The sequence below is a fragment of the Chanos chanos genome, chromosome 6 (assembly GCF_902362185.1).
Source record: "Chanos chanos chromosome 6, fChaCha1.1, whole genome shotgun sequence".
NCBI classification, from domain to species: domain Eukaryota; kingdom Metazoa; phylum Chordata; class Actinopteri; order Gonorynchiformes; family Chanidae; genus Chanos; species Chanos chanos.
Window position 1 is genome coordinate 30102471 of NC_044500.1, and position 13122 is coordinate 30115592.

The 13122-nt window shown below is 41.1% G+C and overlaps 1 protein-coding gene across 1 annotated transcript in view; it reads left to right on the forward strand.

The window, feature by feature from the left end:
• Nucleotides 1-13122, forward strand: part of iars1 (isoleucyl-tRNA synthetase 1) — a 46195-nt gene that overhangs the window by 7701 nt on the left and 25372 nt on the right. Inside the window, exons 9-14 of the mRNA XM_030776500.1 lie at nucleotides 1206-1266; nucleotides 1653-1748; nucleotides 3441-3563; nucleotides 5124-5215; nucleotides 6734-6832; nucleotides 11831-11957. Of these exons, the coding sequence (XP_030632360.1) occupies nucleotides 1206-1266; nucleotides 1653-1748; nucleotides 3441-3563; nucleotides 5124-5215; nucleotides 6734-6832; nucleotides 11831-11957 (598 nt within the window). The remainder of the gene's footprint in view (nucleotides 1-1205; nucleotides 1267-1652; nucleotides 1749-3440; nucleotides 3564-5123; nucleotides 5216-6733; nucleotides 6833-11830; nucleotides 11958-13122) is intronic.

Genomic DNA, 13122 nt, shown 5'->3' on the forward strand with positions numbered 1-13122 from the left:
ACATATTTATAAACCATCATGTTTTGGGTAGGCTGAATTTCCTTTCATTTTTTCCAGTCTCCTACGCTGTAGCCTCCCACTGTTTCTCTGGATTTAAGATATTGATAGAAAATCTCTCAGGCTTGATGGTGGGATTTATGCGTTTGATACGGAGATGGAACCTTTTCTCACAAGCACAGTAATCCACGACATTAGGCTTAGATGTTTGACATTTATGTGAGCTATTTCACGCAGTTTCCACCTTTTTTTTTTTTTTTTTTTCATAATAATTTTGCATCTGAACTGTAGCTCTTGGTTGATCCTCTTGCTGATAAGAGAATGAACAGCCACATTGGCTGCATCTTGGTAAGCTTGGTAATATGCAAGAGGGTGAGTATTGAAGCAAAAATTAAGATTCTCTGCAGTTCTTATGTAAGATCATCGATGCTTTGTGAAGTGTGTGGCGGTGGCTCAGGTCGGAGAAACACACACGCTGTTGCATTTCCGTAAAGGCTTACTACGTACGTGGAATCAGAGAGCTTTGTTCAGGGCCCAATCCGGCTTCACTGCAGTTAATGTGTTTTTTTTTTTTTTTTTTCAGTCATAAAAATTTATTGCAAGGGTTGTTTTAAAACTTTTAAAATGTCATTACACTGTTTTACAATAGAGTGAAGATTAAGTTTTTTGCACATCAAGGGATTAAAAAGTTCCTTGAAGTGCATAGCTACTTTTCTTGAGATATTCATTGCCTTCAGTCTACCCACTCGTTCCAGTGTCTTGATATATAGCACTGTGGCTGTAGGGAAAATCATGAACTTTTGTTAAAGTAAAAAGGAAACAAAGGTGGACTGCTGCCTTAAGGAGTCTGTCAGTGTGAAATTTACACCAGTTCCCAGTTTGATTGTTAATATAGGTCACAGTGGGGAGAAAAAGGAAATTTTGTCAGAAGTGATGTTAAGACTAGGGTGCTATGGTAAGATTTTATTCATGGCTCTATGATCCATATGCAGTCATAGAGGCTGGAAGTTGGAAAATCTTTCATGATATTTACCCTTATACATCATCCATTACAATATAACACACACAATAAAAAGGTTTCTTACCAACCTCTTTAAATACCTCTGAATAAAACATTAGTCAGTTTGTGAAAGCTGTCAAATTTAGAGCAGTGGTACCCAGTAAACTCTCAGCATGTCTCTTCATCAAAAACATTTTTGATTTTCTAGGTTCCCTGGCAAGTCACTGAAAGGAAAGAAGTACAAACCTCTCTTTGAGTACTTTGTCAAGGTAAGGCTCAGTTCAGCAAAATCTCTGGACTTAAAGGGGGAAGTACTGGTGAATTCAAAACTAGAAGAAGACGCAACCGATGTCGTCGGTTTATTAAGATGAATAGTTTGACATTTTGTTGAATAGTTACCATTTTCATGAATGACATAAAAAGTGTGATGACTCTTTCCAGTTCCACCTGTCAGCTTGGGCAAAGATGTGAGAAACTGCCATTAATGAAATTATTATTGGTAATGTAGTCATAAGCAATGAAATGGAAACCAACTAACGCTACTGCATAAGTAATTCTCCATTATCTGTCCTCGCCTGCTGTACCATCTTCAGTGAGTGAATTTAACATGACTGCTTCTGCATATCTGCCATCTGCTTTCTCGCCCTGTCTTCAGTGCAAGGAGAGAGGAGCCTTCTCCGTCTTGCTGGATAACTACGTCAGCGCAGAGGACGGTACAGGGGTGGTCCACCAGGCCCCGTATTTCGGAGCTGTAAGTAAGACACAGAAAGGAAAACCGCGTAGGGAATTTTTTTTTTCCACAAATGTGTGGATGTGTCAAAGAGGACACTGCAGCAAAGGGTAATGGAGTTCTAAACCCTAGCTGTAGTTATTCCCCAACTCTGGTTGCAGAACGCAGCTACACACTTGAGAAATGCCCCCCCCCCCCCCCCCCCCCCCCAGACAGAGTGCTAATGATGGGGATTGTGGAAGTGAGACATTCACCACTATGTGCCCACACTGTGAAGCCTAGAGCCCAGATTGCTTCAGAGGATTAGCGGCTCTTAGTATGCCTGGTGTTGACATTCAGCAGTAGCGGTAGCGGTTGCGGCGTCAGTAGCAGTAGCATCAGCAGCAGCAGCAGAATTGTTTCTGTAGGAGGGGCTGCCCACACAGATGGAATAATCTCTGTGAAAACGTCTGCTAGAGAGAGACAGAGGAGGACAGGGTAGCCTCTCTCCCTCTCTCTTTCTGTGTGCTTTTACAGCCTGCAGGAGACAGAGGAGGAGGGCTGGCGTGCGAGGGACAGGGCTAATTGCACGCTGCAGTAAGCGTCAGCCAACCTCCTTTTGGCAGAGAAAATGCTCTTCAACATGCCATCTTGTCTTGTTTGTTCAGAAAAGATCTGTATTTGGGGAGTGTGTATGCTCGCGTGTGTGTGTGTGTGTGTGTGTGTGTGTGTGTGTGTGTGTGTGTGTGTGTGTGAGAGAGAGAGAGAGAGAGAGAGAGAAGGAAAGAGTGTGATGAGAGTGTATGTTTCTGTATGGACAGTGTATCTTAAAAGTGTGTGAGTGAGAGAAATAGGTGTTGGTGGGATGTCAAAACTGAAAGAGAGACAGAGACTATGTGTGTGTGTGTGTGTGAGTGTGTGTGTGTGTGTGTGTGTGTGTGTGCGCTTGCGTGTGTGTGTGTGTGTGTGTGTGTGTGTGTATTGCGTATTGAAGATGTATGTCTGTAAGAGAGACAGACAGAGAGAGGATAGATGTCAAAAGTTGAAAAGGCCTTAGGATGGCACTCTGTGAGAGCTAATCTATCTGTATGTAATTTATCTGGAGGTCAGTGCCCACAGTCAGAGATGTCCTTGGTAGGGACAGATGCACCCGTCTGACTGTAGATTAATGCCCCTCTTCTTCTTCACTTGTTTCCTCAGCTCCCCCCAAAGATCTAATCTTAGCCCATAGCACAGAGTCAGAGAAGAGGGAGGGCACACAAATCTCAAAGATTTAGCGGCCATTTGTTCCCTGTAATAATTTGTCATTGCAAAATGAATATTACTAATGAAAAAGTGTTGTATATGTGGTGTAAGTGATGTTATGCATGTCACAAGTGATAATGAGGGGGGTGGTTTTTGTTTTTTGGGGCTTTTTTCTGGTAACAGGAGTGAATAAAAAAAAAAGGATGCTGATTTGAAATATCAGCACCTGTGACCACACACACACACACACACATACACCCCTTCAGCATTGTCTATATTTAGTGGAAAGTATCAGGTTTTAGAAGTATTTGGGATTTTAACCTGTGACAAATTCCACCTGAAAACGTCATAATATTCTGTCCATGATTTTAATAAGAGAGGGGCAAAGAGAGCAGGCTGTGACAGTACACCATTTGTTTTGTTTTCCCCTCAGTTTCTTTTGGTCAAATGCTGAGCTGGCATTAATGGAGCTGTCCCTTGTCTTCACAGGATGATTATCGAGTGTGCATGGAGAACAGCATCATCCAGAAAGACTCTGAACCCGTCTGCCCCGTCGACTCCACGGGCTGTTTCACCCCAGAGGTGCCAGACTTTGTGGGCCAGTATGTTAAGGTATGCATTTCCTGCTTCTCCAATTCTATATACCAGCTCAGATCAGATCAGACCCACGATATGTCTGTCTTATCATCTCCTCTCAGGCTGTAATGAATGATTTCCATCTTCAGCTTTTAAATGGACATTGTTGCATATACCGGGAAGAAGTGTCATTAAAACACCTCTCTGTCTGAGCCACTTGGATTACTGCCCTCTGTATGTTTACTGTGCATACACAGAACCCAAATGACCAGTGTCCGCTAGATATGGCCCTGGTAAAAGAGCAGTGGGAGTTAGTCAGTGACTCAGCAAAAAGGTTGTGTAAGCAGTTTTGCCCTGTAGATGGAGCGGCCAAGATGGACAAGTAGTTCCATAAGTCTCTAGTCTCTGCCCCCTTGAGGGGTGAGATTTCTAGGAACAGGACCAGGCTCCCACACTGCCAAAAATCTCATTCTGGAGCCTCAGAGCGGGGGTGCTCAACTGCCTCCCATGCCTTCCAGCCCAGCCGTTTCATTGGCTGTCTGTGTCGGCTCTCTCACCTGACATTAAATGCTGAGCGAAGCGATACGGTTCGTTTTCAGATATGTCAAACGACCAGACAGTTTGGCTCCATGTTTCCAATCAAGAACTTTTTTTTTTTTAACTAAAAGTTTTCTGTCATTGCCAGATAACCTAGAATGTCAAAATCATTAATTCCGTGTTTGGGTATAATTTGTCAGTTTCGTAATCCTTAGCGCTTTTCAGGTGAGTGAATGCAGCTCTTTGGCTCTGGTTCACGTGTTAAATCAGTAACATTGATTACTATGACTGTTGTGTTGGAGCTAATCTAAGGCTTTAGTCGCTGGCTTTCTAACAGTGTGTCGAGGGTTAAAAAATTCTGAGAGGCAGGAATTCGGATATGCTTCACATAGCTCTGTAGGTTAAGAAAAGGTTCCTAAAATCAATTATGCATGAGACAGGAAGCCAATTCAGTTCCAGTCTGCTGCAAGGACACAGTGGACAACTTTCCATTAAACTGAATTAGTCTGACTTTTGTCGAAAGCCAATCTCCAAAAAATGGATCCAGCTCAACAGCAACATTTAATGCTTCGGGAAAACGTTGTTATTTGTCATAAAGTCAACGAAACAAAAACTGTCCAAAAACTTATTTCTGACCAATGTCATTTAATACCCAAGGTTGAGTAGGAACAATGAAAAATGCAGTAGGTATATTTTATACTATTATAGAGGTCTCTCCACCTCTCTCTCTCTACCTCTCTCTCTCTCTGTCTATCTATCTATCTATATGTATATATATATATATATGTATATGTATATATCAGCACAACAGCAGCTTAAGAAATTTAATGAAGTCTGATTTAATTTTTAAAAAAAACATTGTTTTTATGAAGCTGGATATTGATAACTTCTTGTTTTTTTTCCAAGTTGTTGTTATCTGATGAATTAGACTGTCGTCTCGCAAACATTGTACAACATGTCTTTTTTTTTTTTTTTTGATTTTAATTTTTTTTTTGTTTGTTGTTCCTAAAGTGGCCTGGAGCTGTGACGACATGTCTTGGTCTTTTTGCTCTTTTTTAGGATGCAGACAAGAACATCATCAAGTGGCTGAAAGAAAATGGACGTCTCGTCACTTCCAGCTCTTACAAGCATAACTATCCTTTCTGCTGGAGGTGAGTGTGCTAGAGTACAGAGAGCATCCCTGTACTTTTCAGCTTCTCTCTCTCTCTCTCTCTCTCTCCAGCAAAGAGCAGGAGGAGAAATGACGCCGACCTTTATAACGGGGGAGCGTGGATTCCGTTTTCAAAGAATCACAGCGGCATTCTCGCAGTCGACCTCATGCCGTGGAATTTGGAGTATCTTAGAGTTTTTGTGTAGAATTCAGGATTTTCTCTGTGCCACACTTGGCCATCTCATTTTTTTCCAGCCTTCTTAGCGTCCATCCCGATTCTGTAAACCAGTTCAGCTTTAAACCAATCCAAGATTTTGGGTTGCCTGGGGTAGACTGGTCATTGGAAAGCCAGATTTATAAGGGTAGAAACGTAGTTCATATGGACAAGATAAAAAAAAACAAAAAGAACAAGCCGTTACCCTGTTCTTGACTCTAATTGGGGGCATCTTCCATCAATCAACAATGGAATAGTCTGCCTTTTTTGCTGTAGACCCAAGATATTGAATCTCTCATTAAAAGAAGGTATATTCTCCACCCCTCCATAACCTGATGGGGTCCTGGCAGCATTAAATCAGCGAGGGGCTGGATAAATAGAAGCTGACAGGGGGCTTCTTCACAGGGCACTGAAACATTAGCATAGCCCATCAATAACAGATCTGCTGCTTCAGCACTAACCGTAGCCTGAAAGGTCAGGCCTAGAGGTCAAGGAAATACCTCTGCAGTACAGCTCATTTGCCCTGTACTCATTAACCCCCGTGAACGTGGGAAACCGCGCTGCAATGATGTATCGCTTACTGCACCATATCGATAAATCTGCCTGGTATTGATCTCCCAGCTCATCCATGCTGCTTCCTCTACCTTAATAACGTTATAGCGTTTGTGCTTAGTACGAAACCATTGGGATATGATAGGTGTGTGTATGTGTGTGGGGTAGTTTTTAGTGGCTACAATTACTGTTAATTGCACTACAGGCACCACAATGTTGACTTTAGTCTGTGGTGCAGCATTACTATGTTGATATGGCGTTATTGATATGGAGTTTTGTGATACGTTCATCATCCAAACTTAACCCTCATCCTTATTCTGCTCCTGTACTATAATATGCCATACAGTTTTGAAGAGAAATTTTATAATCTGCTTTAATTTTGAAGGAGGTGGTTGTCTTTTTTTCTTTTTTTTTTCTTTTCGACAAATGGTCAAATGTACCCAAAAAGCTTTGAACAATAACACAGCAGATGGTAAACCAGCGCCGATATTTGCCAGAGACAGTGTATGTCAACGAGTTAATTAAATTACATGAGTCCAGATGTCGTGCTTTAACGGGCTATAGCTGGGTTCTAGTAAATGACAGGATCACATTCAGAAATAATGTGTCGTAAGCTCCAAGATTGTCAATTAATGAAGATAGCCTGAGTTTTAGTTAGAAGGCACAGATGGAAGTCTGAGATACTATTAACACTTTGTGTATCATAAAAACCAACTGTTGACTGGGTAATCTGTATTTTTGTTCATGATACAGGTCTGACACACCACTGATCTATAAAGCAGTGCCCAGCTGGTTTGTGAGTGTGGAGCACATGGTGGATAAGCTTCTGGAAAACAATGCCAAATGCTACTGGTAAGACCTCAAGTGATCTGTCGCTCTCTGTGTTCACGCTGGAATAGATAGGGCCATTTACCATTCATTAGCTCAGTCTTTTCACAAGGACTCAAAAAACTCCCAATAGGAATTAACCTGATTGTTAACATGATAATTTTGCGTTTATGCAGTTTTGGATTAATTGGAAGTCGTAAACAGGGACCTTTTTAGGCATGTAATTTTGTAATTTGCAGTGTTTTCTTTAAAGTTTTTGAAGTTCTCTGGAAAAACAAAACAAAACATAAGTAAACCAGCAACTTTGGGTGTCACTGATATGCTGTGTTTGATAATCATTAATTCAGCTCCAAGGGAAAAAAAGTCTTTAATTTTCAAGCATAATATTCATTTTAATTACTTAATGTGTAATAGGACAGAAAACCAAAATGACTGGAAAGTTCGATATACTCCAAACTTAAGCACTATGTTCATGTATTATGTTATTAATTCCAGCAGAATAAGACAGACAGCAGATAATGAAGTAACATCTCCCTGATTGGTTGTCTCATCCTCCAGGTTTATGGGAAAGGTTATATGAGTGAAATCATACAGTAAATTACTCGCTCCTGCTGATAAAAGAAGCGCTCTTCTCCTAAATTATGATGCTCAGAAAATATACTGCATTGTAGATTTTTTGGGGAGGTTGAAATTCATCTCTCTGCGCTGTTGCTTCTAGAATACACTTAGCCGGTAGAATTTGTTCCTACAGAAACTCTCTTTCTTTGCCCTATCATTTCCCCACAGCAGTTACACATACATAAAAAAAAAAATCTCATCTCATAGGTAAGGCCAAATGAAGTCAAATAAGGCAAAGCAATGGGAAGTAATGTTCTCCCCGCTGTAAGGTAGTCCCATTGCAAAAGAGGGGAAGGCGTGTAGGCAAATTCAGTTTACGCCCACAGCGTTTTGGGTCAATGCCACATTACTGGTGCTATGTGCTGTCCTTTTATTCCCACATGTCTGCAGCAGGGCCGGTCCACCCTAATGTGCCTGTCACTCTGAGATGAATCACCTGCGGGGAGGAAGCAGGAGAAATGAGGGGGTGGAGGGGGCGGGGATGGGGAGGGGGGTATGGGATTTATGCTCAGGAAGTCGTATGCACGGTCTGTAGGGAAAACACAGCTCTGCCAGTTAACTTATTTTGAATATGCTCAAAAAATTGGCTTGCATTTCCCAACGTAGCCTAAAGGCATTGGCTTCTTTCTTTTTTTCTTTTTTTTTTTGGGTGTGTGTGCTTGAGATTCTTATGCTCTTACGATCATCCTTACGATTTTTGAGTATGATGCCTACTCTTCAGTGAAGATGGGATGAGAGCAGGAACTAGATTTACCATACAATATAATAGTTATTACAGTAGTTATCTCTGACTTGTGCTATCAGCACAAAGATCATACACCATGCAAAAAAAAAAAAAGGAATTTTTGAAATGTACTTTGTACCATAATTGTAAATAGGTGCTAAAATGATCTTGCATTTGACTTTTGCCTTAATTTTTCTGTCAAGGCGCTCATGGAGTCAGATACCTTGTTTGATGATAATTTGGGATGTTGGCAGTCCTTTTTGAGAGTGATTTGCCTTGACGATAGGGGCCTCAGATGTTGGACGAAGAGACTGCATACACTAAAAAGCACGAGAAGCAATCAGCTCTGCTCAAAGCTTGAGACGCCAAAATACAACAGTTAAAAAACTTAGACGTTACAGATGGAAGTGAGTGCATTACGTAAGAAAGACATAAGAGATGTCCTTATGACATGTCTGGAGTGAATTATGAATTGTGCCATTTGTAACTGATAATTGTCACGGTAGAATTCGGCTGGTGGATGAAGACAGGTGCTTTTACTGGCAGATATTAGGAATACATAGCAAGGAAAAACTTCAGCTGCATCACCAACAAGAATACTAAAGGTATCAAACTCAAATCCATATAGAATTTGGTGTCATTTTCTAATATGATATGAGACCAGGAAAGATCTAGAATTTGTTTATAGTTCTGCTTGTGAACCATGAATGTATTTAATGCATTCAAATAATAATTGTAACCCCAGAATTGACTTACACTGCACAAGACTTGATGTTTTTGCTCAGGAAACCAAGTATGATGCTATTATAATGCAAATAGAAATGTAGTAGTAGTGTCCTAGTAAATGGCACTGTGGCATTTTTTGCATCACCTATAAACGTGTGCAGCCTAGTGTAACTGTGTCTTCCCAGAGTGTACTCCTGTTAGATAGATAGTAAACAACCTGACCCATCAGCTTTGACAACAACAGGGTAAAAAACTCACAAGTGCCTCCTTGGATATAAATAAGACTATTTGCTCCAATTTTCTCCACAGGTGGACAAAGGACTCCCTTTTTTTTTTTTTGCCCCAGCATTTTATTATTGACAATTCCCAGTCACTTTCAACAAATCTGATAGGTAACAACCAATCAATTACGGCTCTCCTCTCTTAATTGACCCCTCAGTAAGGGGTTTAAAAGTGTCCCCACCATGTCGACTGGTCTGCAGACCTCTCCTCCCCTTAGGCTTATTATAGAAACACGTGGAAGTTAAATAGCCCTGTACATCTAGCACAAGACAGCACACTTTAAATTCCACATTTAGTCTGGGGAGAGAAAAAAAAAAATCATTAAATTGATATATTGGGTGCCTAAATAGAAGTGCCTCTCACAAATGGGAATTAATGAACTCGTTGCTCGGCTGTTGGAACCTGACTGTGATTTTTACCGAGGTGTTCTCCAGAGGCTGTGTTGTGTCCCCAAAAAAAGAGAGAAAAGGGAGTTGGGGGGGGGGGGGGGGGTAAGAGGTAGATGCCTAGGAGGGGGCTTTAACCTTTGCAGTCCAACTTATTAAAGAAGGCACCACGGTTTATTTTTAGCATGGAAAAGATGACAAGGAATAGAGGCCAGCTGAATGAAGGGTCGTCGCACTACTGTGTGATATTTTTGAAAGAAAAGTTACGTTGAGCTAATTGACAAAATTGTGTTACGAGAGTGTGTTAATAATATCATATTGACATCTTGGATGCTTTGCAAGAAAGTCCAAATGTTGTAGGTTCTCACCGCGCACCCGTGATCGCTGTATGGAAAGCAGTCCTAGATTCTGAATAAAACAAACCCTAATAAACATGACCTCACATGAACCACCTGACAACTGCAGCCTTGAACATGTATTTTTGTTGAAGCTCATTGTGTCTGTGTTCTTAATCGTACCATTTTAGAACTAATGATTACTTAGAGCTCACTGAAAAAAAAAAAAAAAAGTGTTTCTTCTGCAGCTCTTTCGGTCTCCTCTCAGATGAGTGCGCTTCCAAAGTCACAGTTTGAAAATGAATATGGTCCCTCACATTGGTGGCCAACCTGTCTGAAAGTCTAGCATGTCATGTCATTTTTTTATTTCTACATAATATGTAAAATTGAATTTGTACTTCTCCGATTTACCGATAAGACTGCCTTTATTTCCAGTGTGATGGAATTTTTTGACAGTAGTCTGTGTAAAAACTTGAAAAAACAGTAAAAGTATTTTTACTTAGAGTTGAGGCTTTGCTTGATGCAGATGTGCTGGTATGAGAATGGTGCTGCCCTACCTGTAGCAGTGATTTAGGTTCTGTGAAGGTTTTGCTGTCAGTGACAGTTAAGTTATCTAACAAATATTTTATTTTTGGATATTGCCAAATGGGTGATGCACATCAATACATGCTTTATTCGAGTTCAAATCCTCTCATACAGGCATACCTATACTTTTCTGAAACATTCTTCAAGGGCAAGTCTTTCCATTGCTACTCTCTGGTCTCTAGTGGAATCTCATTTGAATTCAAATCAGCTTTGCCTGAAATCCCTCTCTCTCAAATCTTGTTTGTCTTCCAGTGATTTCTCTCAGTCTTGTCCTTGTTTACCCAAGGCCTCTTCGCCATAGTTTCCCCTAATGCCGACACTCATCAGCACACGCTCATTTAGGCTAATCCTGATTCAATTATGCTATGGAAATGAAAGTGAATATGAATATGTGCACTGATTAATCACTTTAGGGCTCAGATTCAGACACCTTGAAACTTAGGGAGTTGTGCTTTAAAAGATTTGCTTGAGAAAGAGCCCTGAAGCTCCCAGGCGATATCACACGATTTGAAGGCCAAATAGGCGACTAATTGACTATAAGTTTAGTACTGTGTTTGGTGTATATTTTTCCCTTGGAAGTCAGGCTCTAGGTTGGGAATAGACATGCCTCATCTCTTCTTTCCCATGCTGAGGTAGCGCATCAGGATCATATGGTGCCACAGTAATTTTGACAAAGCACAGCTATTCCACCACATTTCCTGGACCAAGTAAGAAAGATATTATTTCGTAAGACGTTTTTGGTGGTCTGATAGAAACTGAAATAGGTATTTATAAGAATGTGGTATGCCTGAACTTCAGGTACTCTGCCTGCTGGCAATGCTCTCCATGTGCACATATTGATATATGCATTCTCTATATCTCCATAATATCCTGTGGAGGTGAGAGGGCAAATCTGAATAATCTTGAGAAGTTATGTGCTGACCTCTTAGCTGGAGTCTCAATGTTCGTTCAGGCATTTCTGTTTCCAGTTATCAAAGGTCAAAGAGTTACAATTCAGATGGTCCCCCAAGACTGTTTTTACAGTTCACCGTAACCTCCAGCCAGCTGTAGTAACTAGTCTGGACTGATACTATTGGTGCAGAACACTGTTCAGTAGGGACATGGAATCTGTAATGTGGTACACATTCTCCTTAGGTCATCTCTTTTCAATACAAAATATTAGAGTTAAAACATGAGCTGAAATTGTTTTTCCATGTCTTATATCCTCACCCCCAAGGCCAGAGCTCCACTGCTGTTTAAATGTACTCATTCCCATGCATCACCTTTGTTAAGTACCATCTGTGTTCACTCACTTGGTTTCTTTCTCTCTCTCTCTCTCTCTCTCTCTCTCTCTCTCTTTCTCTCTGTCCTGCTCTTTGGCTCCCAGGGTCCCTGATTTTGTGAAGGAGAAGCGCTTTGGGAACTGGCTAAGAGATGCACGTGACTGGGCAGTCTCACGGAACCGTTACTGGGGGACCCCCATCCCATTATGGGTTAGCGATGATTATGAGGAGGTCAGTGATGGGTGGGGGGGTTGGTACGGAAACCTATTTCACTTTGACTGTCAAACAGTGCATATTTGTGTGTGTGTGTGTGTGTGTATATATACTGGTGGCCTGAGTGATTTCTTTGAGCTATGCAATCATGTTCATAGATATTGGTGGGATCTATGTTTTGCCACTCTGGGCTAGCATAGCTTCATTTTTTCTTTTCTTTTCAACATTTGCCCCGTGGGGAAACAGCACCAATCATGTCTCTCTCAGTCATTTGTCCTCCTACAGGGCTTTAGACGGAGGTTAATGTGTTTTTAGTGAACAGTCTTAATTCAGCCCTTCACAATGGATGACAGTCAGATTACAGATACAACCACAGCTTCATAACCTAATGATGGCAAGTCCATATAAAGACTAACAGTCTACAGCTACCTATATGCATTAAATACCAAACGGCTAAAACAGTAGAAATAAAACTTTCCTTTAATATTATTGTCAGAAACTAGTGTAGGCAACTAGAAAAATGGGGTGTGGATATTTCAGAGATGATAGGTGAAGCTATTCAATATAGTGATTTGACAGACTTGGCATGGGTGCTGATAAACTGAATTTAAAATTATGCACCAAAAATCAGCTTTGCATTGATTTTGAAATCCTGGGTCATAGCCTGGGATATAGTGGTTTAATCTGTCCTATTTTGAATTCTGTCTATTTTGCATTTGCCAAAATCAAAATGTACAGAAGAGAATAACCCTTAAAAGGCAAGATCTCACTGCCACACAACGGATTATGATATTTATTCTGTTAATAGTCAATGGCACAGTGAAACATACTCATTAGCACAGTCCCGCTAAAAATCCAACTTAACCAAAGGAGAAATTGGGTTGTTGGTGTCTTTGTGAGCAAAAATGAGCTACTCTAAAAGAAGGACAGCGACCTGCTTCCTGAAAATAGCATAATGAGATGTTTCCAAGAGCTGGTCTCTGGAGTGCCTCCTGACTCCCTGAGCTTGTGCAAGGCCAGAAAGTGGAGCTCCAGAATGCTCGGTCGAGGGGGCCCTATCTGGGCCAGCTACCTGCACCCACCACGGAATGGGGACAGCAGTCCAGCTCTCTGCTCCAGCAGAGGAGTAACACAGTTCGGAGTAAACTTCATTATGTCTTTATAAGTCTATGGGTGTCTTGGC